Here is a 26446-nt window from a genome sequence, read left to right as displayed (position 1 = left end):
CTGCTGCTGCTGCTGCTGCTGCTGCTGCTGCTGCTGCTGCCATTGCTTGGCTCTGGGTTGCTGACCCACCCATCTGCCAGCCCCATCTAATCATCGCACATCATTGATGAGTCCTTCCCACACAACCTTTCCCACAGATGGCCCTGCTTGGCTGGCCAGCATTGCCCCTTGCTTCTCCCACTTGTGTTCAGATTAAAGCTTTAGTTTGAGGACCCCCATATGCTTTACTCTGCCCTTTCCTTTGGTCATGGGAAGGGGATAGGGTGGGTGTGAGTGTAGTGGTAGGGAGGAGGGGGAAGTGGGCCTAGTTGAAAAAACATGGTAGGGAGGAGGGCGTTAGTTAGGTGCTGAGGTGCAGGTCACCCACAGGCTGCTTGCTCCTAGCGTTTTTTGTTGGGAACGAGGTGGGAGTGGAAAGTGGTTCAAGGGGTTAGGTGGATGTAGTTGGAGGAACATGGATGGGAAGTTGGGCAGGTGCTGGTGTGAGGGTGGCCCACATGCTGGGTTTCCAAGCTTTTCCTTTGGGCAAGAGGTGGGAGCAGGGGCCTCGGGAGGCTGGCCTAGTTGCAGGAACACAGTAGTACTGTTGGGGTGTAGGTGTGAAGGCAGGCTGAATGTGGGTGTAAAGGGGATGATGGCCTCTTGTCCCTGAACTGGTCTGGGCCAACCTAGCCAACTGTATCAGAAAGATGGCTCTTCTCATAGGAGATGGTAGAGCAGAGGGCAAAGGTGGGCTTTTGGTTGGGAATGCGGATGTGAGCTCAATCGTGGCAGGTGAGGGCCAAGGTCATAAAAGCATCACGAAGCTAGTTTTTGTCGTGATTGGTCCTCAGGTGGTCAGCAAAATTGCCAGGAGGCTCCCTTGGCAATGACTGAATGTAAGGTGTAAGCTAGCAATGGCTTCCACTGTGCCAGGGTCAGTACTAGCTGTCCATGCTGGTCTCATGCTTGTTGAAGCTTGTTTAGTGGGTTCCCAGAAGTAGTACAGGAGAATACTATTGCTCTCTGTTACCCTTTAAAACTTCATAAAACCGCATTGCTGGAAACACAATATATGTGAGTCATAGGGCATGGCAAAATCAAACTCTCTGACTTACTGCCTTGAGAACGTCAGCACTATCCTCCTTATTGTTTTGAGGCAGGGTCTCTCAGTGAACTTCAACTTCAACATTTTAGTTAGGATGGTTGCCCATACAGCTCTCGATTCACTTGTCTCCTTTCTCCATGCTAAGGTTACAGCTATGCACAGCTATGCCCTGCCTCTTTTAATGCACTGAGGATTCTCATTCATTTCCTCATGATTGCAGAGCAAGGTTTCCTTCCCAGAGCCATTTTCCCATTCTTAAATTTGGTAATTTTCCCTCATCCTTAACTTGGTGATCCTTGATATCAGTGGTACTGAGAGTCTATTCCCAAGTGAAATAAGAGTTTGGATCCAAGAAGCATCTTTATCCTCAATAGCCTGCTCATAAACTCTACTCTCATCAAGATTGTCTTTGGAATTGAGGTTTAACCTAATGGCAAAGCATTTTTTGTCAAGTACAATATCTCTAGTAATTCCCTAAATCCCACTGATTGCATTGTTCACACTCTCATTACTTCAGGTAGATATCACAAAGTACCATGTGTGCTTAGGTTGAGCTGTTACTTTTAGGATACATTATTATGAAAGTATATCCTATGGGAAAGCTCATCTGCCTAGGTCTCTTGAATCTCCCAGTCTTTTGCCATCCCCATCTTGTACCACCTTCAGATACTGATAGCAAGAAAGCCACCAGCAGATTTTGAACTTGAAGCATATACCAAAATAAACCTGTTCTTTACAGCTAGCACCAACTGTGTGGTATTGTTATTAACAATAAGAAACAGTAAGGCGGGGCTGGGGATTTAGCTCAGTGGTAGAGCGCTTACCTAGGAAGCGCAGGGCCCTGGGTTCGGTCCCCAGCTCCGAAAAAAAGAACCAAAAAAAAAAAAAGAAAGAAAGAAAGAAAAAAAAAAGAAACAGTAAGGCATTCATCGAATTCATTGGTTTTGTACATATACCCCATTAGCCAATTAGCAGCTAGCTTTAAAGAATGGTGGTTTAACTCAGACTTATATAGTGTGACAACGTGGTGGGAAAACATTTCGGAAAGTTGGAATGCTAGCTTTCCAGATGAGCTGGGTACCTTAAACTGTTGTTCAATATATGACACCATCTTTCTGAAAGAAAAGATGCATCGGCCCAGGAACTACAGAGAAAAGTGGAATTGGCCCCGTATCACTTAATACTCAGTCAGAAACATTTCTTTGCTACTTGCTCCAGCTGCACTGGATTACATAGTTTAGTAGCTATAGTTTTCAAGGTAAGAATATTTAAGGGAATGCAATTATAGTTTTAGGGAATTAGATTTCTCAGGACACTGACCTGAAAGGCAGAATAGAACTCTAGGTATTGTCTGTGAACACAGATCTTGATTGTACAGGGGCAATTGTGTTATGGTACACAGTGAGAGCAATCAGTACTCTGGTTTAGAAACAGGGAACCTATTCCGAAGACGTTGACTAACCGCTTGCCAAAGACTTCTGGATAATAGAAACTTGCTGCAACCCAATAAAGGCAGAATCACCAAAAGATCACACGCGCTACTCAGGAGAAAGGTTCTGGTCACCCCATCAGAAAGAACCCAGGCTTGCAGAATGCGCAGAAGGTAAAATAAATCTGGAACGTATGACAGAACATGCCAGTTCTGCTTAGCAATACACTCCTAATGTTCAGATACATAGAGATCAATTTAATGTCATCTGGTGCTTTTTCCCACTCCCCAGAGTGCTGTGCTAGTTTATATGGAAACCAAACAATAATGTATTACAAGAGGGAGTATGCCTAAATTGTCAAATTCTCACAATTTTCAAGACAAAACATTTCTAATCTTTTCTAAATACTTCTTGATGATGCCAAGTCCCGCCAGGAATAAAGGGAAAGGAGATCAATATGCCAAGGGAACCTCTGTCCTTCCATGTTTATTGAAGCTGTACCTAGAACAGCCAGGAAAATTAATCAACATTATCCAACTACAGACCAATGCGTAAAGAAAGCAGATTACACAGTGGAATTTCCTTCAGCCTTAAGGACGAAGTTACCCCATTTGAGGCAATATGGATGGAATTGGAGGGCACTAATTTAAGTAACCAGGTAGGCACACAAAGCTAAATTACCACAGTGACAATAGAAATGAAACAAAACAAAGAAGCAAAAACCAGAAGCTAGACCACGTGTTTCATCACCTGTCCCCAAAGATTAAGCAAGTTGTTAGGAAGGTGACTTATCAGACCCCCTGTCCCGAGGGAGAGATGGTTTCCTGCAGAACGAGGTGGAGGAGGTGGTTCTGCTCAGCAGTTAGCAGTGGCCACATCTCCACCTGCAGCTTCTTGATGCCTTCAGTATCCTTTTCGTGGGCAGCCATGACCAGGGACTGCAATAACAAAAACAGCTCCTCTGGAAGCTGGCCGCTGCTATCCTGGCCATGGCCATCGAAAGCCTCCCAAGAGTACTTCTCCAGGGTCTGGGCGTGCTCAGGCAGCAGCTTGGCAGGCGGTGGTTGCAGGAGCAGCAGCAACAATACACGGGACACCTCACACCTGACAAGAACGTCAGCGAAGGCACCGAGTGTACCAGGTGACTGCGCAACAGAGCCTGGGGCGTGGTCCGGGGGCAGCGGCAGGGGCAAGGTAGAGCCCAAGACAGGTCTCGGCTGGGGTCCCGGCAGAGATGGCTGAGGCACAGAAGGCAGCTGCTGCGGCAGCTCGGGTTGCTGTACCGGGTGGCCCCCATGCTCCCGTGCCAGGCGTTGCATGCGTGTAAAAACCGCCAGGGCGCCAGTGTAGTCGCGCGCCAGCAACTGGCAGGAGGCAGCATCACCAAGTGCCTGCAGCGCGGCCAGTGGCATCAGGGGCAGGTGCAGCTGGGCAGCACGTTGAAAGTGACCTGCAGCAGCGGCTGGCTGGCCCACAGCGCGAAGGGCGGCAGCCAGTTCTAGGCACAGTGCGGCAGCAGCGGCGGGCTGGCCCAGCTCAAGGTGCAGGCGCACGGCGGCGCCAAGGGCGCTGGCGGCCGCCTGCAAAGGCTCCCCATAAGCCGCAGGACAGCCCAGGCGTTGGCGCGCATCGCACTCCTGCCTCAGGAAAAGTCGGGCCGCCTCTGTAAGGGCCAGCGCTTCCCCGGGCCCATGGAAGAGCGCCTGCTGGCAGCGTGCCACAGCCAGCTGGCACCAGGCGGCATAAGGCAGGCACTCTTGAGCTCGCAGCTCCCGGGCCAGCTGTGCGAACTGCTCCCCGGCCTCCGCCACGTTCGGCTTCCGCAAGAAGCGCTTCTTGAGCTTGTTGGACACCTGCCGGTAGCGGGCCAAGAAGTCCCCAGCCTCAGAGCCTGGCCAGGAGCCTCCGCCCAGGGACGACGCGGAGCCCGCCGCCATGTTGACCGGCTAGCCGCGCTGGCTTACTTCCGGTTGAGGGAGGGCTGAGGAGAACAGTTATGACTATCGCTACGCTGCGACTAGTCCACGCAAGAATCACAATTCATCACCTCCACTTCCGCCTCCGGCGCCACAGCGCTCTGACTTAGCTGAAGTTATACGAAGAGCGTTATTGCAGGACCAGAACAGATGACCACAAAAGCTAGTGAAGGAAGAAAATGCATAGCACCAGCGGCACCTTATAAAAATAAAATCTGCGGGGGCAGGGCGTGAGTGACACACACTGAGGGGCGGGCAAGGAACAGTGCCAGACAAGTAGGCAAAGGATTACTTTGCTGCCAGGCTTAGAATTGCCCTCCTCACTGCTTCAACAAGCAGAAGTCCAGCATGGACAGCTAGTACTGACCCTGGCACAGTGGAAGCCATTGCTAGCTTACACCTTACATTCAGTCATTGCCAAGGGAGCCTCCTGGCAATTTTGCTGACCACCTGAGGACCAATCACGACAAAAACTAGCTTCGTGATGCTTTTATGACCTTGGCCCTCACCTGCCACGATTGAGCTCACATCCGCATTCCCAACCAAAAGCCCACCTTTGCCCTCTGCTCTACCATCTCCTATGAGAAGAGCCATCTTTCTGATACAGTTGGCTAGGTTGGCCCAGACCAGTTCAGGGACAAGAGGCCATCATCCCCTTTACACCCACATTCAGCCTGCCTTCACACCTACACCCCAACAGTACTACTGTGTTCCTGCAACTAGGCCAGCCTCCCGAGGCCCCTGCTCCCACCTCTTGCCCAAAGGAAAAGCTTGGAAACCCAGCATGTGGGCCACCCTCACACCAGCACCTACCCAACTTCCCATCCATGTTCCTCCAACTACATCCACCTAACCCCTTGAACCACTTTCCACTCCCACCTCGTTCCCAACAAAAAACGCTAGGAGCAAGCAGCCTGTGGGTGACCTGCACCTCAGCACCTAACTAACGCCCTCCTCCCTACCATGTTTTTTCAACTAGGCCCACTTCCCCCTCCTCCCTACCACTACACTCACACCCACCCTATCCCCTTCCCATGACCAAAGGAAAGGGCAGAGTAAAGCATATGGGGGTCCTCAAACTAAAGCTTTAATCTGAACACAAGTGGGAGAAGCAAGGGGCAATGCTGGCCAGCCAAGCAGGGCCATCTGTGGGAAAGGTTGTGTGGGAAGGACTCATCAATGATGTGCGATGATTAGATGGGGCTGGCAGATGGGTGGGTCAGCAACCCAGAGCCAAGCAATGGCAGCAGCAGCAGCAGCAGCAGCAGCAGCAGCAGCAGCAGCAGAACCAGCAGCAGCAGCAGCAGAACCACCAGCAGCAGCAGCAGCACCAGAAGCAGCAGGAGCTAGCACTGAGGACAACTATGAGGACTACTATGGGCCTGGGCTAACTGGGAGATGGTGACAAACTAGAGAAAGGAAGAGTTCTCTGAGCAGCACGTTGCTGTAGAGAGCCATGTCCAGCAGCTCCCGGATGATGAGACTCTGGCTGCCTTGGCATTGTGTCATGGCCTGCCAGCTCCAGCAGCCCGTGGGTCAGGAACTCCAGGATGGCTGTCAGGAAGATGGGTACCTTTTCGCTCAGCCATGGCACATGGCCGCTCTGCTGAAGATGGTGCTAACGCCAGAGTCGCAGAGAAGGTAAGCCCAGCTCTGGAGGAGCGGGAGCATCGACCCAACCCTCCAGGGCTGCTCTGCCTGGTCCTGGGCATGTTGGGCTCCACCTGGCTTTGCTCAGCTGGCATGCTGGGTTGTGGGCCAGAACACTGATTCCCAAGGCCCAACGTCCCCTGTGTGCCTGGCTGTGTATCCTAGGGACCTCTAAATGGTCACAGCCCACTCTCGTGTACTCATTCCCACTGATGATAGTGATAATGAGAGGGGGGGGGCATAAGGGAGAGCCCATGCGTGTGAGTGTGGGCTCTGGGACAGCACTGGCTAGGGGCACTGTGGCTCCCTTGTCTTCTTGGACTGCTGAAGGAGCCTTCCTCCAGGAAATGGGATGTAAGGTGGAAGCAGCTCAGTGGTGCTATGGCGAAAGTCACAATTCTAGTCTTTTGAGGTAGTTCTAGTGCCTCTGCGTATTAAGCACATGCTCCTTGTACCTTCCCCAAGTCCTCCAGTTTCCAAGGTAAGCTCCCATTCCTCTTATTCGTGTTGGAATCTATATTGTGTAGATACACACACACACACACACACACACACACACCACACACCACACACACCACACACCACAGACTCTACAGTGGGCTACTCTTTAGGGATTACCTTGTGTTTCAGAAGAGACTTTCAAACCTTTATGCATAGTAAAGTCTGAAACATTCAAAGAAGTACTGTGGTAGATTGAATGAGAATGACCACCTGAAGTTCCTATCTTCCATTACTTAGTTCCCACTTACTTGAACAGTTGGGAAGGATTAGGAGATATGGACTTTGGGAGAGTTTATGTCACTGGAGTTTGGACTTGGAGTTTTAAAAGGTGTGTGATTTCTACTTCCCTGTCTCTCTGTCTCTCTGTCTCTCTGCCTGGTGGTTGTCAACATATGAGCTCTTAGATCTTTTTTCCATTCCATAGTATATCCCTCTAAAATATTAAATCAGAATATCATGTTCTTCTATAAGTTGCTTTTGTTTTGATGTTTCATCACAGCAATAGAAATGTAACTAAGCTATAAGTTAGTACCAAAGAATAGGCTACTGCTATAACAGGCATAGCCATGCTGGTATTTTTTGTTTTTGTTTTTTTGTTGTTTCTTTTTTCTTTTCTTTTCTTTTTTACTGTGGAAGGCTTTAGGACCCTGGAATAGGAAATCAGTTGAAATTCTGTGAGCTGAGCATAATGGGTCCTCCTCATAGGAGTCTGGAAAACAGTAGTGGCAAGTTCTGTGCCCTCCTCAAGAGCTTTCAGAGGGGAACAATATTTGAAACTTGGCTAGAGGCCATTCTTCTAATATTTGTCAAAAAATGGATGCATTTGCCCTAACAATCTTCCTGAGGCTAAATTTAAATATAATAGGTTAATTACTTTGGTGTAGGAGATTTCAAGTCACATAATTATGCATAAACATGTATGCAATGAAAAATAGCAAGCATGAGAAAAATACAAAGTTTACAGTTAGAGGAGAAAAATAGGAATATGTGGAGAGCCGCAATAACATTCGCCACCACAAGATGGCGCTGGCTTCCACTGCACCCCACGTGGAAAGCCGGGATAGCTTTCACCATTACAAGATGGCGCTGGCCTCCACCACGCCAGTCGACTTCCTTTCAGGAAGTTAACTGTGTGCGCATGTGCAAGAGTGCCTTCGTGCCAGGTCTTTGCCCACTCCGGGGCGTGCCTAATGAGATCATGGGTAAGCGACCAATCAGGTGTGGATGCGCCACGCTAGGGTGTATATAAGCCGCGCCATGCCGGAGCTCCGGGCCCTCTCTTTAAGATACAATAAACATTTTAGCTGCAGAAGAATTCGTGTGTCCCCGCGTGTTCTTGCTGGCGAGATAGCGCAGGGCAGGTATAGGCAATTAAATGTTGGACCACTGGAACCGAAAGAGATGAGAATTTTAAAAAGAGAGGACTAATCCAAAGTAGAATCAACTGAGGCATATAGTTTTAGATCTTTTCAAAACCTACTTTTTTTCTTTTTTTATTAAATTGTTTTATTTATTTACATCCCAATTGTTGTCCCCTTCCTTGTCTCCCATGCAGAGTTCTTCCACCCCATACTCCTTCCCTTTTGCCTCTGAAAGGGTACTCCCACAAGTATCACTCCAACCTGGGCATCAAGTATCTCCAGGATTAGACACATCTTCTCCCACTGATGACAGACAAGGCAGTCCTCTGCTACATGTGTGCCCAGGGAATCAAACCACCTTCTGTATGCTGCCTGACTGATGGCTTAATCTCTCAGAACTCCCAGGAGTCCAGGTTAGATGATACTGTTGTTCTTCCTATAGGGTTACAATCCCCTTCAGTTCCTTTAGTCTTTCCCCTAACTCTTCCATAGAGGTCCTTGAGCTCAGTCCAATGTTTGCCTGTGGGTATCTGCATCTGTCAGTCAGCTGCTGGTAGAAATCTCCCAGAGGACAGCTATGCTAGACTTCTTTCTGCATGCACAACATGGCATCAGATAATATCAGGGTTTCATATCTGTGCATGGGATGGGTCCCAAGTTGAGCCGGTCACTGAATGACCTTTCCATCAGTCCCTGCTGTTTTTGTCCCTACATTTCCTTTAGACAGGACCAATTCTGACTCAAAAATTTTGAAGATTGAGGTCTCATGCATCCAACTCACTCCTCCATACCCTCCTACTGCATATTTTCATTCATTCTCCTGACCCTCTGGACTTCTCTCCTCTGTCTCCCCCATATCTAATTTTGTCCCCTTTCTCCTCCCCTCCCCTCTCCCACTCAGATCTATCTCTCCCTCCCTCTCCCCCCATGATTATTTTGTTCCCCCTTCTAAGTGGGATTGAAGTGTGGCCTTCCTTCCTTGTAAAGCTTCGTATAATCTGCAGGTTTTATCCTAATCACAATTGCAGCCTACAGATTGGGAAATGACCTTCACTAACCCTACATCTGATAGAGGGCTAATATCCAATATCTACAAAGAACACAAAAAGTTAGACTCCAGAGAATCAAATAACACTATTAAAAATGGGATACAGAGCTAAATAAAGAATTCTCAACTGAGGAATATCGAATGGCTGAGAAGCACCTAAAGAAATGTTCAACATCCTTAGTCATCAGGGAAATCCAAATCCAAACAACCCTGAGATTCCACCTCACACCAGTCAAAATGGCTAAGATTAAAAACTCATGTGACAGCAGATACTGGTGAGGATGTCGAGAAAGAAGAACACTCCTCCATTGTTGGTGGAATTGCAAAGTGCTATAACCACTGTGTAAATCAGTCTGGAGGTTCCTCAGAAAATTGGACATTGAACTGCCTGAGGATCCAGCTATAACTCTCTTGGGCATATACCCAAAAGATGCTGCAACAAATAAAAAAGACACATGCCCCACTATGTTCATTGCAGCCTTATTTATAATAGCCAGAAGCTGGAAAGAACCCAGATGCCCTTCAACAGAGGAATGGATACAGAAAATGTGGTACATCTACACAATGGACTACTACTCAGCTATCAAAAACAATGACTTCATGAAGTTCATAGGCAAATGGAATGAACTAGAAAAAAATTATAAATGACAACGTATGATAATGAAATTACAGGGAAACAGGACCCTATATATACTACTGATCACAATTTAAATTGTTTAAATCCACTATGAAAGTTGGTATGGAGTTTTTTTTAAAAAACACAAGTATCTCTCTCACAGGACCCAGAAATATGATACTTTTCTATATTCTGAATTATGCGGGTTGATTGAAGAAAGAAAGTCTCTCCATAATGTAATTAAGCACCAGTCAGGAACAGTCTCAATGAACTGAAGTGCAAACAGATGCACAAAAGCATGTTTATTGTTACACAAAGTTGTTTGGGGCAGGGATAGAACAACTTTTTCATACCAATGTCTGTAATCTAATCTACATGTTTCCTGGAGGAAAACATCACATCCCTGCAACGTTAGTCCTTATTGTGCAGTGTTTGCAGTACCCAATAATGCAAGACATTCCAGATGTGCCAGGGCAGTCTTGTGACCAAAGTCATGCAAAGGTGGTAAAGACCCTTCAGAAAAACAACTCTATAGATAATAGAAAATAATCACGGTTTTCTACAAATGATTTCTTCATGGTCAAAGTACTTCTAGAAAATAATTATCCATTCTGATGTTTATCCTAGATGCAGTTAAAAACTATTGCATTCTAATGTTTCCCCTAGATATAATGATTCTACTAGAGGTCCACTATGACATGTGAGTATACATCTAAAGGACTCTAAATCCTACAATACAGAAATACTTGCACATACTTTTTTTACTACATTAATGACACTAGCTACAAGCTAGAACCAGCATCGCTATCAGTCAACAGTTTAATGGATAAAAATGTGTTAAAACACAATGGAATTTTAGTTAGGCAGAAGGAAAAAAATGTAACATTTCCAGAAAATTTGATTGAACTGAAAGTCATTCTGTTACACAAAGTAAACCAGATTTAAAAGCCACATTTTCCATATGTAGAACCTATTTGATTTGCATATATGTGTTTCTGTGTCTCTTCACATATACACGTGTGTAGGTAATGAAACTAGAAAGGAGGCAATTTGAGGTAAAAGAAAAGTGTTAGGGGAAAGAATAGGGGAAAGCAAGAGGCAATGGAATACATGGGAAAGACAATAAAGATTATTGGGGATAAGAAGGGAATCGAGTTGATGAAGAGTAGCAAAGAAGGAGAGATGGATAAGAAAAAGAATTTAGGAAATGCTTCAATGAAACAAATTACTTAATATAGGATGTCTTAGTCAATGTTCTATTGTTGTAAAGAGACACCAAGAACATAGCAACTCTTACAAGAGAAAGCATTTAATGGGGGCAAGGTGTTGCTTATAGTTTCAGAGGTTTTGTCCATTATCAGTATGGTGGGAAGCTGCCATGCAGGCAGACATGGAGCTGGAGAGGTAAGCTGAGAGTTCTGCATCTGGATCTGCAGGTATCAGAAGTAAATGCTGCACAAGGCCTGTGTTGAACTTCTTTGACCTCAAAGCATACTCCAAATGCAACCCTTTTGGTTCAAAGTAAAACTGAATCTGGTTTACTCTTTGTAACAACAAGGCCACATCTACTCCACCAAGGCCATACCTCCTTATTCTTTCAAATAGTGCCACTAATGATCAAATATTCATATCTATGAGCATATGGAGGCCATTCTCACTCAAACCACCACAGTATATTGTTTTCTTTTTCAAATTGTCATCACACTATACCCATAAACCTTCAGAATTTAATCTCTGTATTTCTTGAAATGCACAAGGACAAACACAGTGATAGCACATGAAAAAAATGTAGAAGCTGGCTGAATGATACCAGGGACTCTAGGGTATTATAAACAATAGACTTTTATCTTATCAGGAACTTTTAAAAAAACAGGAGGACTTTTAAAACGTAAACTAAACATGGGCTGTGGACATGGGAAAAGTACTTTTTTCACAAACATGAAGACGAAAAACTCATGCAAAGCTGAGTATGGTAGCATTCATCTGCAATCATATCACTCATGTTGTAAGATGTAAGATGGAGAAAGGCACTTTCCCAGAAGCTCATGGGCTACCTCCTGACATATGCGTAAGTGAACAACAACGAGAGCTTTAAATAAGATGGAAGGCAAAGTTGTTTTCTGACCACATGTGAGTCATAGTTTACATATGTTCTCCTACATAATGCGCACCACAGCATATATACAGAGATATGCATACATATAATCTCCACAAACTAAATATACTAATAATGTGGAAGTACACACTCTGGAGAGGTGAGGTTGGAAAACCGAGTTTCCACATGGGAAGGAAAAAACTGGAATTGGGTCTCTACAAGGTATCAGGCACACAACACAGTCAGGTGTAGATTGGCAAAGAATTAAACATAAAAACAAGAGCTGAAAACATTAATTGCAAAACAGACTTTCATGGCTTTATTATGTATTGAGAGGCACACAAGTTACAAATACTGTCTAATTTTAAGCATTTTCCAAGTATTCTGTTTGATTTGAAGAATCCACACATACTCAGAACCAGACTATAAATCTTATCAATTTATAGAGACAGAAGATTAAATATGGAGTGTGTAAAATAACAAATTAAAAAGTGCTGTTAGAAAGAGTGAGAGTGGGTAATTAGAAGTTATTTTAGGGGTGATAACTTTTAAGCAATCTGTAGGCTAACATTTTATCCTAATAAGAGTGTCTTTTGACTTACAGAGTTAGAATAGGAAAGTATCATCTCTGTTAATTGTATAAGATAGGCATTCTTTCAATAATCCTGAGAATTAGATTCTATTTTCTTAATTTTGCAGAAAAAGAAACAGACTTATAAGAGTTTTACATGTATAAGCATAAAGACTAGAATGTAGACAAACTTGGATTGGGACTAAAATATAAAAGATTCCCCCTCAAACACAATGGTGTTGGGATGCATGCCGTTAGTGACTTTGTCTTCCTCTAATCCTATATTCCTGTAACTTAAATTGATCAATATGACCTCAAGAGAGATAATTATTGTAGCCAGAAAAATCTATTTTTATGCACTAATGAACTAATCACTAATTTTAAGATTACTGTTAAGGAGGTTATCAAATACTACAAATCAGAAACATACCAAGTAGATGTAGCTAATTATTTTCATTTAGTCATGCCTTTATATGATGAAGAATATTAGTTTTCACTTCAGTAATGCTGATGATTAAATAGCTTAGTATATTCAAAGCTACTTACTTTGGTACCCAGGAAAATATACATTATATATAAAGACAAAGCAAAAAACTATTATATAAGAGTAGAAAACAAACAGAAGGAAAAAAGCCCAAGAGAAGCACAAAAATCAGAGGCCTGTGTGTTCACACATTGAGGAATTCCATAAATACACTAAACTGGAAGCCATAATATATATATACAGAAGACCTGGTGCAGCCACTTGCAGCCCCTGTGCATGCTGCCACCATCTTTACAAGTTCATATGAGCTTTGATCACACTGATTTGAAGAGCCTTGTTTTCTTAGTGTCTTCTGTTCTGAGCCTTTGACTCTTACAGTCTTTCTCCCTATTTGATGGAGACATCCCATTTAGGACTGAGTGTTCCAAGGTCTCTCACTTTCTGCATATTGTCTGGCTGTGGGTCTCTGTATTTGTTCCCATCTACTACAAGAGGAAGCTTCTCTGATGATGGCTGAGCAAGGCACTAATCTATGAGTAAAGCTTTTATTGGTATGTTTTGGCTGTATGTGTGTATGTGTGTGTTGTGTGTGTTGAGTTTTGTTTTGTCTGTTTGGTTTTAGAACAGTAGCACTGAGTTTTACCCTAGGTTTCTGAACTATCTAGTCTCAAGTCTTTGGTCTTTGGTCACCCAAGCCAAGTCAGGTATGGGTTCCATCTCATGGACTGGGCCTCAAGTCAAATCAGACATTGGTTGGTCACTCCCACAGGCTTTGTGCCACCATTGCCCTAGTGTATCTTGTAGGCAGGACATCACTGTAGATCAAAGGGTTTGTGGCTGGGTTGTGTTTATATTTCTTTTAGTAGTGTGCAGGGTTGGTGTTTACATTTCTCCTTTGGTAGTGTGCAGAGTATCTTTCTGTACTGAAGACACTAGAATGTAGAACTGATGAAGTCTCCAGGTAGGCACCAACTGGACTTCCCCATGTTCAATGAGTTGTGTCGGTATTGTCTTCAGCAGAGGGGTCTTGTCATCAGTTTGTGGAGAGCAACCTATATAGTCTTGACAACAGCTTGGATTGTTAGGGGATTTCCATGGGACCCCTCTGTCCAACAACTCACTTAGATGTAACATAATTTGGTGACAAAAGATGTTTAGATGGGGTTCTGTCTCTCACATTATTTGATGATTCCATTTAGATCTCCTTCATCTATGTATACATTTTAGGAAGCTTCTACTATATTAATTTTCCATTCTACCTCTCAAATGGCCCTTAATTAGAGTTCTCTCTCCCCACATTTCCTCCTACATCCCCTCTCCTACTCCTCCTCACTTGATCCTTTAATTCCAGCCCCTGCATCCATCTATAACTATTAATTTTATTTTCCTTTCCTAATGAGATCTATCTGTAACCCCCTAGTTCCTTACTCTACATGTAAACTCTGTGGTTCTATGAATTGTGGCTTGGCTGTCAGTAATTTAGCAGCTACTATCCACATATAACTAAATATGTATCATATTTGTCTTTCTGGGTTTAGGATACCTCACACAAGCTGATTTTTTTCTATATCCATCAATTAATCTACAAATTTCATGATTTCATTTTTGAAGACTGAGTAATAATCCATTATATAAATGTGCCATATTTTATTTATCCAATCTTATATTGAGGGACATCACTAGGCTTTTTCCAATTTCTCACTATTATATAAAGAGCAGCAATAAACATGGATGGGCAATTATCTCTGTGGTAGAATGGGGCATCCTTTGGGTATATGCTAAGAAGTGGTATAGCTAGAACTTAACTTGAGGTAGATTTATTCCCAATTATCTGAGAAATTCTCATATTGATTTCCAAAGTGATTGAACAAGTTTTAATCCCACCAGCAATGGTGTTCCTCTTTCTCTACATCCTTGCCAGCATCTGATCTTAGCCATTCTGACTGGTGTGAGGTGGAATCTCCGGGTTGTTTTGATTTGCATTTCCCTGATGACTAAGGATGCCGAACATATAATCATCTCTCAGCCATTTGAGTTTCCTCCAGTGAGAATTCTCTGTTTAGATCTATACCATTGGATTGCCTGTTTTCTTGATATCTAGGTTATTTTTGATTCTTTATATATTTTGAACATTAGCCATTGAATGGGCACATACTTCTTAAATTGAAGAAGAGTCAATTCATCCACATTGACTTTTTAATATAAAGGAAGAACTAGTGGGAAACAATCATAACAGAAGATAACAACTGTCCCACTTATCAATACAGAAGGAAGTGTGGGCCGTGGGCTAGTCTTATATTCCTTGTCTTTGGATCATTTGCCAAACTGAGAGTCCGTGAAGACTTGTTACAGAAAAACCTTGGTGGGTAATAGCCATATAAGGATACAGCAATAGCGCCTAATAATTCAACTGGGGGCTGGGGTTAGGCAGGGGAAGTTATATCAGCCTCAAGCGCATGCGCACTGTTCCAGCCAATCAGAGAGGCATATGCACCGGAAGGCGGGGCCTAACCAACTAGAGGCTTTTTATTGTGAGGAAAAGGAGCTTCTGAGGACACTGTAGTGAGGAAGTGTCAGAAGAAGGTGACTGGGAAGTACCGACCGGACCGCTGTGGTAAAGAACCCTGTGGTAATTGAAGTGAGGCTAGGGTTGATTCAAGGCCGTGGTAAAGGACCACGGGGTAATCAAAGCGAGGCTACAGTTGATTCAAAGCCGTTGAGGGAGGAAATTAGGGATTGGGAGGAGGTAAGAACCAGACTCACCTGTGAAGTTCTGGAGTCTCACTTCAACCTGGGACTGAACAAGGCCCCCGAGGGTGGTTGGGAAAGGGATCTGAGGGCTAAAGGTCCCGGGAGGACTGAGCAGGACAATGTGGAGGGTGGTAGGTGAAGTGAGTACCTACAGTTCGTAACCCTTTGCCTGTCATTAGCTTTCATGGACCGCTGGGTGCTGTGAGGTGTGCCTAGAATCTATTTGGTGAATACAACTCTCAAAAGTGCTGCATACAGTCAGAAACAGTTCATTTTCATACAGTGACAGTGGGTGTTTCTGACCAGATACTAGCACCAAGTATCTGGAGTGAGGAGGTGGGACCCTGGCTCATGTCACCTGAGCAGTGAGGAGCAGACTAAGGTTTGGGGTGGGGTAGGGAAACCCCCCATTTTACCCTTGGCATGGGAAAGATGGGACTGAGGGGCTGGGACTGGACACTTGCAGGTTTGAGGGGTTTGTTTGCTTGTTTTTGTTTTTGTTTTTTTGATCCCTTCCTGTTCCTCCAGCACAAGTAGAAAGGAACACTCAGGTCCATCTCCAAGGAAACCTGATACCTGTTCCTGTGGTTTTCATTTAACTCTTCCTTGTATCTTTAATGTGTCTTTGCACATACAATGTTCAGGATTCCTGTCTGGCACAGGGAGACTACAGTCATGGCATCCAAAATCAAGGGCGGACCTCCCAAGCAACCAAAGGTGACTCCTGATCTGCCATCTGACAATTTACAGCAACTACATGAAAATAACCCAGGTAAAGCACGATGGGGTTGGGTCAGGGAGGAGACACTGAGAATGTAGATCAGTTGCCTAACATGCAAGAAGCTCTAGGTTCAGTTCCCAGCGCTGCATAAGACCAGATGTGGTGGCCCAAGCCTCTACTCCTCAGGAGGCGAAATTAAGATCAAAAGTTCATGGTCATTTTCACCTACTTGGCAATTTCAAGGCCAGCCTAGACTACATGAGACCTTGTCACAAAAACACAAAAAGTGAGGAACAATATAGTTTCTGCCCTGTCCTTAAAGTATAGTCTGATGCATGTAGGTGGAGCACAGGTCATTTATTGGGAATCATATAATATTTCCAACATGAAAACTATTTTCAGAACATGTTTGTGGGACGTATGGTATTCTTATACCTTAGTGGAGCTGCAAGGGTCCTAGAGCTTCTCTTGGCCTGTGCAGTTGTCCTACCCAACATGTCTCAGTAAGGACATGGTTTACAATGATTTGAACCTGGACGTCTTGTACATAATTGTCCCCCAGGTCGCCTTAATTGTATCTTGCGTACACAGATATGACTCAGTGTACATGTGTTCTAAAGACTTTGACGTATAATCTAGGGCAGACCCCTGGTGCAGGTATTTCTTCATGTAGGATGATCGAAATGGCAGACAACTTGAAAGTTATTCCGTTCTTTCTATTCAATGTAGGAACCAATCTGGCCTTTGAAACTGGTGGGGAAAGCACTTCTTCCCAAGAAACAGGTGGACCAAAGCCAGGTGATGTGTTAAAGGGATTTTCACTGTTGCTATATACTTCAGAAAAGCACACTTCTGCTCTTGTAACACATACTCTGTGTAAATTCTGAAGCACAGGACACTCCTCCCCACAGGAAACATGGTGTTTATCTACATTGACTTCAAAGCCAGTAGGTTTGCTGTCAGGCTAAACATATAAAAATGATGGCACAAACTACCCTGGTCTACCTTTAGGAGCCATTAGTGGTTTTAGAAAGTTGTTTGAAAGTAACATGCCTCAATGCTAGAAGGTGTTCATCAGTAGGGAACGGAAGTGCATTTCACAACTTGTTCTTCTACACTGCCTGTTACAGTGCTCTTTACTAATTCACTTTAGAGATTTTGACTGTGCATGTGCAGTGAGGAATACTGTACTTACAAATAGTGGTTTTAGTTTCTTTCTTTGTTTTGTTTTGCTTTGCTTTTGAGAAAGGATCTCACCATGTAGCTAGCCCTGGCTGGCTTCTAACTCAGTATCAGACCAGGCTAACCTGTCTGATCTATCTGCTCTGCCTGTAAAGTGCAGGGATAAATTAAATACACATACCACCATGACCAAAAATGGTGGGGTTTTGTTTGTTTGTTTTGTTTTGTTTATTTATAATACTGTGAAATCTTAGAAAAGTGGAAGAAATTATCTAATTTTTTTGTATTTTTAATGTTAGTCATTGTAAGTGCTTGTCTCATTTCTTTGTTGTGTGGTGTGGTAGTGAGGGCCAAGGACTCTGAAACAGCTCACTACTGTTGTTTACATTGTATAAATAGCACACACAATGCAGACTTAAAGTCAAATGTTAATATGTTAGCACTGTATTATCAGAATTAATCTGGTTCTGAGATACTGTCAGATATTAGTCAGATAATCTGTGTTAAAGATCAAAGTCAGAACCAATTGAGAGTTATTAATATAAGAACAGTTTAGAAATTGTCCAGGATTTATGACAGGGTTTTAACTGAGTCAGAAAGCACTTGCCTAGTATGTTCATTCTGGTTTCCATCCTCAAGATGGCAATACAGTTATCCATGAGTTAATTCATTTTGTTCCTTGAACTATTCAAACTGTGTAGATTTCTGTTATATTCTTCTAAAAAACCTCCAAGACTACATTAAATACAGCATTTATTTCACCATGCAATAATCTCTGAACATGTAAATGGAATGCTCTCACATTTTCCAGAAATCAGCCAAATGTTCTGCTTCGTGTGTCCTTGAACTAGAAGATACTTTGTACACTGATTAAATGATTAGACTTAAATGATTTCTTACAGAGAAATTAAACAATACTTTTGAAAATATTTTTGTACACTTTGGAAATTTTCTTTAGCTATGTTTTACATTTAAAGTGCAAGTATCAATTTTTCAAATTACAGTGATAGCTGCTATAAATTTCCACTGAGAAGAAGGAGTGGAATACCCTTGAATGTTAAAAGGATGACTGTATGTTGGTACCAAAGATTTTTCTAACTTGACTACAAGTAGTATTTACCTTATTAACTTAACAACAAATATTTATAAGGATTTTCAATACAGGGCCTAGTAAGAAATCTTTTAATGAAAGGAAGAGAAGGTATGTGCTGAATGTAAGTCATACTGTCCAGAACATTGAGTGGAAAATTGACCACTTCCTAAAACTCCAGCATGAACAAAGGTAAGATCCTTGGGTTTCCTATTTGGTAAGGACTAACTGATATTTTCTATTTGTTGGAACTTGTACTGAAAACTTCATATAGCTTGGGTTTTCTATTGAAAATAACTCCTTTCAGATTATACTGCAACATTATAACCACAGTAAGCTGTATTGCTTAGCTGTCAGTAAAGATGACTTTTTTGTCTTGTCAAATTAATATATTTGAATTTATTCACCATAAAGTATTTGTGTGCCACCCTTGAATGTTATGCCTGGGTTAACATTCAGTATCTCAAAACACATTCCATATAGCAGATATTTGATCATAGGGAAAAAAGACATAAATCATATAGAAGAATAATCTATACATTTATGAAAAAAGTTGACCCTTTAGTAAATTACAAATATGAAAATATGCAAAAAACTATGTGCTCCCCTAAAGTGAGGAAGTGAGTAAGCCTCTGCTGAATTCTCTGATGGTCGTGGATATGCATCCTCACAGAACCAGTTCTTCAAAAGGAGAAAATAAAGAAGAAGCTGTGCAGAAGATGAATACTTGTGGAATGTTAGACAAATACTAATTATAATTCTCCCTAAGTTTTATAAACCTAAGGTATTTGAAGTGACTTCTTTAAGCCAATGGGAAACAGATCCTGTTAGTGTAAAACCACATAATCCACCTTCATTTTTCATTTCCGCATCAGAATGTTTTAGATGCTCTTTCCCAGTCCTCCATCGGTAGCTTAAGTGAGGACAAGTCAGCCGTGCCTTGAATGCACTGTCTTCATTTTGAGAAGGGATAACACAGTGTCCACTGTTGTCTTTTACAGGCAGAAACTTTATCAGGACTATTCTCATCAGTTTTTGACTTTGGCTGTGATGTGGAATATAGATGTAGAGCAAGTCAAGAAGCATGCCGAAAAACTCTCCGTGAGTATCAGGCTTAGCTTTGAAGGAGTCCATTGTGTCAGCATCAGAGGTAGCAGCAGAGGTTTCCTGCCGCAGGACATGAGCTCAGGGAGACAAGGAGGGTGGTGGGTGTGGTGAGGAGAGATGGGCCTTCCTCCCTGACTCGTTTCTTTTCCCTGTGGAGAGATGACAAGAAGGGTGATGATGGGTGAGGAGCCAGGTTGGTGGGGACATCTGGGGATGAGCAGGTAGCGTCTGCAGAGTGCAGGGGAAGGTATGGGATTGTGTCCTGAGCGGGGAGCCTTCAGGATCCCCAAGGTGCAGATGCCAAACAGTGGGAGGGCCCCAAGTAGCCTTCTGACATAGGGATCAGGGATGCAGAGGACCCATGTGGCTGTGGCTGTGGCTGTGGCTGTGGCAGGGCAGATGGAGACTTGGGTGTCAGTGGTTGGAGTTCAGCCCAGCCCTGTCCCCAGAGGAGAAGAGGGAAAAGGTTGCCATGCAGTGATGGACCTGTGATGGTGACTGAGTCACCTTTTCCCTGGAGGTGAGAATGGGGTTTTGGGGACAGGTACTGTAGTCTGTGGTGCCTCTGGGGTTCTTTCTTCCTGCTGGAGGATGGAGCTGCCTTCTGGAGATTCTGACTTCCAGAGGTGGGGAAGCGGAGGCTGGTGTACTGAGGGAGATGGAGATGCTGTCCGGTCCAGGTCAAGTCAGGAGCATGGACTCTGGAATCCCACCAATTGGATCGCAGTCACGGTCCTGTTACTTGGTAGTTATGCTAACTCAGAAGAACAGTTTACACTCGGGCCTCGGTTTCTTCAGAGTGGAAGGAGAGGATAAAGTCCCCATCTCACAGAATTCTTTGAACAGTTTCTTTTAGATGTGCATTCATGTATTGGTCCAGGGCAGCATCTGAAGTAAGTTTTCTAGAATATAACCCTGTTAGCATGGCACTGTGTGCAAATGCAGTGGGTTCCTACCTGGTGGAGTGACGTATGATGGGGACAACTCAAGGTAGGTTCTAAAAACCCAAGAGAGTCCGCAGATTTGGAGGCCTCCTATAGGTAGGTTTTCGAGTCTTCAGGAACTAATAGCTATGTTTTGAATACTATTAAAACAATATTCATATTAAGCAAATGAAATTCAAAATATCAAAAATACTTGTTTTACAGTATTGAGTCTAAATGAAATATTGAATTATTTTGGCAAGCTGTTCATTTTAATAAAATGTTATATATTGTCTTATGTTTGTAGAATATACTTGATGAGCAACAAAAGCTTTTTCAACAATTTCAAGGTATTCATATGCAGAAAATAGAAGAATTTAAGGAGTTATGTGATCGACACTTAAAGGTGTGTTGGACTTCTTGTTCAGAGGGGAAATGAAAATACTGTCTCTTTCCTTCCATACTGGGGTTCATATATATGGTTTATACCTCTAAACTTCTTCATTCCTTTTCTTACAATATTACCATGTTAGGTAAACCTAACTACTAAATGACCATCTCCTTTCAGGTTTCATTCATGGTGGTAGGTTCCTTTCAAATCAGGAGTTGGTACATTGGTAAAAATATTACCCAGAGTTATACTTACTGTTTGAAGGAAGCACTGGTTTTTATAGCATGGCTTTCTCCCATAATCAGATTTCTTCTAGATACTGACAAATCAATGTAAGAAGTCTATACATCCTATCTTTCTTGACTCCTTGTGCTTTTTGCATTATTGAACTGTTATTACATTTTTTCTTGGACAATTAGAATGGTAAGATTAAGCCCATAAGCATGATGGAGCAAAACAATAAGAACAGTTAGTATATTGAGAATTATCTACTGTTTAAGTACATACTAACAAATTATTCTCAACCAAGTATATAGATATTTTAGAATTACTTAATTGTCGTATGCTTAAATTCATTTTCTGAGTTTTTTTTTTTTTTTTGGTTCTTTTTTTCGGAGCTGGGGACCGAACCCAGGGCCTTGCGCTTCCTAGGCAAGCGCTCTACCACTGAGCTAAATCCCCAACCCCCATTTTCTGAGTTATTATTTAATGCCTTGTGTTCCTGTTAAATTTCCTTCATGCAGGTTAATTGATATAGGTCCAAACAGCCAAGTCAAAAGAATTTATTCTGTTTTGTAGTACTTGATGTACAGTGGGATACATGTATGCAGAACAGCTAATTTGAAGTGCTTCTGATTAGTGGATATCAGGCTGTAGTCTTTCTGGGGGATGGGGAAGCTTTTCAAAATCACACTGCAGGTTTGAGGTAGCTGTTAGTTTGATCCTCATTCAGGGCTGCACTTTCTGAGTTCTCACCATTCTCTATGATGATAATACTATATACTGCTGGAGCATCTCCTCCCTTTCCTGTCTTAGTCCAAATTTCTCTTCCTCCATACTCTTCCTTTCTCTTCCCTCTCCTCTGTCATCTGATCTTTAACTTCTTCATATTTTCTTCCTTTCCCCCTTCCTCCCTGTATGACCTCGAATGTGTATGAATTTCCTATTCTGCCAATAAGATTTTGTTGTTATATCCAGATTGCATATTATAGCATCCCCATACATTTATGCTACTCCTGTCTCTTGTTTTTCGACTGAAATATTAATCCTTCTAGTGAGCCATGGGCATTAAGCTTCATTTCACCTGCATTGCTCACCAAGTTGGCCATCAATTCTGATGTTAAGTTTTGGGTTATTTCTGTTTCTCTGTTCACTTAAGTTACAGAAATATGAAAGTAATCATTTAATAGTTCTATAATTTTTCTACACTACATGTCACAGAGTTTGTTTCTAGACAGTATCCCTCTATGTAGTTACGCTAGCTATCCTGGAATTTACTATGTACTTGTACTTGAACTTGTGGTGATCTTCCTACTGCTACAATGGAGTGATAGAATTACACATATATAGGAAAAGGTCTCTCTGCTTAGTGCAGCAGGTTTGATGTAGTGCGTCCTAATCCATTCATTGTTGAACATTCAGTCCTGGACATAAACATTTCTCATCATGATCACACAAAGTTCTGAATCTCCACTTGTAGCAATATTGTACTGAGCAATTCAGTTCCATATTTCTGTGATGGATATTTTGAGTTTCATATAGCACACAGTAAATTTTACTTTAGAATAATTAATGTCTATGCCATTTATTATAATAATACTAGTTTTGAAGTAACTTTACAAGTGTGAAGGGAGATGACCAGAGGTGACTTCTACTTAAACATAGCTTTTGGTTTTAGAATCTACAGGCTATTAAGAGGTGTCGCCGAAAAGCTATTGTTGAGGAAGCCAGGAAACAAATGGGCTGCTTGGAAAGGAAACTTACTGAAGAAACTGTAAGTAGAGTATTTTTTAAATGGAGTGTTAGGAAAAAATTAAGCATTAAATCTTTCATTCCTAAAATGTTGTGATATGTATATTAATTAGCTGTTTAACAATTCCAAGGTTCATGTAAAGCAGCAGGAAGAAAGGGAAGGCAATCAGTCACCACTTCTATCCTTGTTATTCTCATAATACCTTGAAGAAGGAAGCTCAAGCACCAGAATAAGTTTCTATGACATGATTATTTTCTGAATCCATGATGACATGAAACAAATTCTAATGAATATGAATCCTTGTTCACAACTGTGAGGGGACAGAAGAACGTTACTGAGAATGTTTTGGTTTTTTGAAATTTATTGCGCATGTAGAGTACTTGATCATCAGGGATATATCAGGTCTCCTGTACAGTTAAATCTCATGTCCTGTGACTTCCTGTATGTATACCCTGGGAGTTCTTTACTTGGCAACATTTGATTTAATAAACATGAAATCGTTTCAGACTCGTTGGGATGAATCATTGAGTCACATTCTCTTTCTGACGTTCCTGAAGTTTCACCCCTTCTCAGACAGAAAGGGCCCCATGCCCTGTGGAGGTGGTGTGTTGTCGCCTGCGTTAATGCATGGGGCCAGGTGTAGTCCAGGCCACTTGTCTCACTGTGCCCTGTTGTGTAGAAGCATTGAAAGGAGTCAGTGTTCAGCTTCTCCCATTTTCTACAAGTGGAATTGCATTCCTCCACAGTGAATGAGGGCTTCCCTGCTGGATCACTTTACTGTCTAAAATTTGCATTATCCAAAAAGAACTTCCCCCTTTGTGCAAAGTGCCAGTGAGCCCAAAGAATTATTTCTTTAATCATATTATTATATAATGTCCTATTACTTCCAGCTTTGAGTGTCTCCTACTTGAGATATTGTACCTATCCTTACCAGGCGTGGATAGTCTCCATAGTGTTTTCCCAGTGTTGAATTTTATTCCTCTCTCTCTCTCTCTCTCTCTCTCTCTCTCTCTCTCTCTCTCTCTCTCTCTCTTTCTCTCTCTCTCTCACACACACACACACACATGCCCCCCCCTCTCTCTCTTTCTCTCTCTCACACACACACACACACACACACACACACATGCCCCCCCCCTCTCTCTCTGTGTGTGTGTGTGTGTGTTTGTGTGTACCTATTCCTTTTTGTGTGTGTTGCACACATGAGCCTCTGCATGTTGTGGCCAGAGATACTTCTGATGTCTGGTTTATTTTATGAATCTTGGTCTCCTTGTGAAGGTGGAGCTCAGCCACTGGGCTACCGTGTTAGGTCATTGGGTTCCAGGGATCCACCTGTCTCTGCCCCGTAATGCGGCTGTGACACACACTCACTGCTGTGCTGAGATTTTTCTTTAAACTTTTATTTTGGTTATTTTATTTATGTGGATCTATATGTGTCTGTCTGTCTGTCTGTCTGTCTGTCTGTCTGTCTGTCTGTCTACTCATGCATTCAGATGGCCACAGAGGGTGACAGACCCCTAGAGGTAGAGCTGTTGTGGGCCACCTGATGGGTTCAGGAATTTGAACTCAGGTCTTCTGCAAGAGCAGCAAGTGCTCTTAACCTCTGACCCAGGTCTAAAGCCCCTGTTCTGAGGTCTGAAAAGGCTTTCTGGGGATGTGAACTCATGCTTGTTCAGCAAGCATTTTACCAGCTGACCCATGTCTCCCTAGCTACATGTTCCTTTCTTAGACGTTTGAGCTCAGATATATTTGCTGCTGCTGCTGCTGCTGCTGCTGCTGCTGCTGCTGCTGTTGTTGTTGTCGTTCCCCCCCCTTTCATCCCCGTGCTCCTCCTCCTCCTTCCTTCTCCTTTTTCTCCTTCCTTCTTCTTCCGTGTCCACACTGATGATGTATACCGAACACATTCTGTGACCCTTACTATTCCACTGTACAGCATCTAAATGTATAGATGTGTGTCTGTCTCCCCGGGTACACCGCAATTCCTGTAACAATGTCACAACTCCTATGACAGTGTCCCACTCTGCTGGCAGCACCAAGGTAGTTCACCCACAGATCTCCAGGGAAATTGGGGATATTAAGCAAGCGGGGATGTCTTTTCAATGGAAAAGATGTAAAAACCTGTCCTTGTTTCATGTAAGCTAGAGAGTGGAGGTCCTAAAAGAGCCTGGTGCTCTGAGTTATCTGTTGGGCCTCCACATCTCCCACAGCCAGGACCGGACATACCTGATTGTCTAAATGACCCTTACACTACCTGCAGAGGCACAGGCTCCCCCAAGCTGCCAGAACCCGGACAGGAGATACATAATAGCACAAATGGCCTCTAAGCTATCTGTATGGCTCAGAGCAGGCCAGATCCTTCCTGAGGCCCTTAAGCTAGGACAGGCAGCCTCTCCCTAGAACCCCTGTTCTTAGAAGAAGTGGCATGACCCCTGGGTTGCTTTCTGGTGGAATTATGCTTCCCTGTGCACTGGGGATTGTGGTACACCTGGAAACTCTTTTCCTGCTCATAGCGACTCTAAATATACTGGAAAATAATGCCCCTGTCATCAGAGCCCCCCGAAGTTTGATCCCAGCTGACAACGTTGACCTTGACCATGTTTTTCTTCTCACCTCTTTGCTGAGCATTTCGTCGTCCAGGGGCTGGGCAGGGAGGGGGACACGTCTGTGTGCTGTACAAAGCAGTCACATTCATATCCACAGGTGACGTCACAGGCAGTAGGTGACGGGCATGTGAGTTGGTGAGTTCCGCAGCTCACAAACGGCAGAAACATATTTACTCAGTCTTGAGGGTGAGTTGCCAGGGTGCTGGTCTGGTTGGGACACAGCTGAAAGTCATCCCCATGTAGTGACAGCACATCTGTCCTGCCGCACAGCGTGGACCATAAGAAGAAGGGCTACAGCACTTGGCCTTGGGGAGGATGCAGACCAGGGATGTCCTCTTTTACTCCTCCACAGAAGTAGGTTTTCAGGGAAATGATGCAGGAGTGGAGGTGCTTGCACAAAGGCAGAGTATCTGTGTTAGAGGGGAACTATCACTTCTCACTGAGCTCTCTCCTGTGCCTGTTGGACGTGCCCAGCAACACTGGCATGGAGCTTCTCGGGCAGAACCCTAAGTGAAGCTTCCCGGGAAACATGAAATCACTGGAGTCGGCAGTGAGGAAGTGTCAACTCTGGTGTTTGTGCTGATTATGCTTTTTGCTTTACTCACTCTTCATATGACCTGAGATGGGAAATCTTACCAGGGTTTCAATGTGCTTTTAGGGTAGGTTTTTAGAAGCCTTTGCCTAGTCCCACTTGTTTATTTTTTATTCCATGTTATTTTGTTAGTGTGGGTAGTTGTCTGCATGTATGCCTGTGTAGCGCCTGCATTGCTGTTGACTCTCCAGTCCACAAGAAGTTGCCAGATCCCCAAGCTAAGGGACTTATATCGTTGTAAACTGCAACCTGTGTACTAGGACTCTAATCTGCATGTTCTGCAATGGGACCCATTATT

The 26446-nt window shown here is 43.3% G+C and overlaps 2 protein-coding genes across 5 annotated transcripts; one reads left to right on the top strand and one right to left on the bottom strand.

Moving 5' to 3' along the window:
* Positions 1 to 2989: 2989 nt before the first annotated feature.
* Positions 2990 to 4504, bottom strand: F8a1 (coagulation factor VIII-associated 1). The gene has a single exon (NM_001109323.1). The coding sequence runs from the start codon at positions 4452 to 4454 to the stop codon at positions 3309 to 3311; it is 1146 nt and encodes a 381-aa protein (NP_001102793.1). The 5' UTR covers positions 4455 to 4504; the 3' UTR covers positions 2990 to 3308.
* Positions 4505 to 15060: 10556 nt separating this feature from the next.
* Xlr4a (X-linked lymphocyte-regulated 4A) lies at positions 15061 to 23463 on the top strand. Of its 4 annotated transcripts, none has more exons than XM_006229528.5 (8): positions 15061 to 15433; positions 16233 to 16342; positions 17021 to 17089; positions 18638 to 18755; positions 19565 to 19664; positions 20901 to 20999; positions 22882 to 22977; positions 23087 to 23463. In XM_006229528.5, exons 2-8 carry the CDS (start codon positions 16246 to 16248, stop codon positions 23153 to 23155), a joined length of 648 nt encoding a protein of 215 aa, XP_006229590.1. In that variant the 5' UTR covers positions 15061 to 15433; positions 16233 to 16245; the 3' UTR covers positions 23156 to 23463. The 4 variants fall into 4 exon arrangements, with proteins under 4 accessions (XP_006229590.1, XP_219738.6, XP_006229586.1 ...); XM_006229524.5 differs by having other exon boundaries at positions 15062 to 15448; positions 16215 to 16342; XM_006229523.5 differs by having other exon boundaries at positions 15063 to 15433; positions 16215 to 16342.
* The last annotated feature ends 2983 nt before the right edge of the window (positions 23464 to 26446 follow it).

This window comes from Rattus norvegicus, chromosome X, assembly GCF_036323735.1.
Source record: "Rattus norvegicus strain BN/NHsdMcwi chromosome X, GRCr8, whole genome shotgun sequence".
Lineage (NCBI taxonomy): Eukaryota > Metazoa > Chordata > Mammalia > Rodentia > Muridae > Rattus > Rattus norvegicus.
Note: the sequence above shows the minus strand (reverse complement) of the source record. Positions and strands in the feature narration are given on the sequence as shown.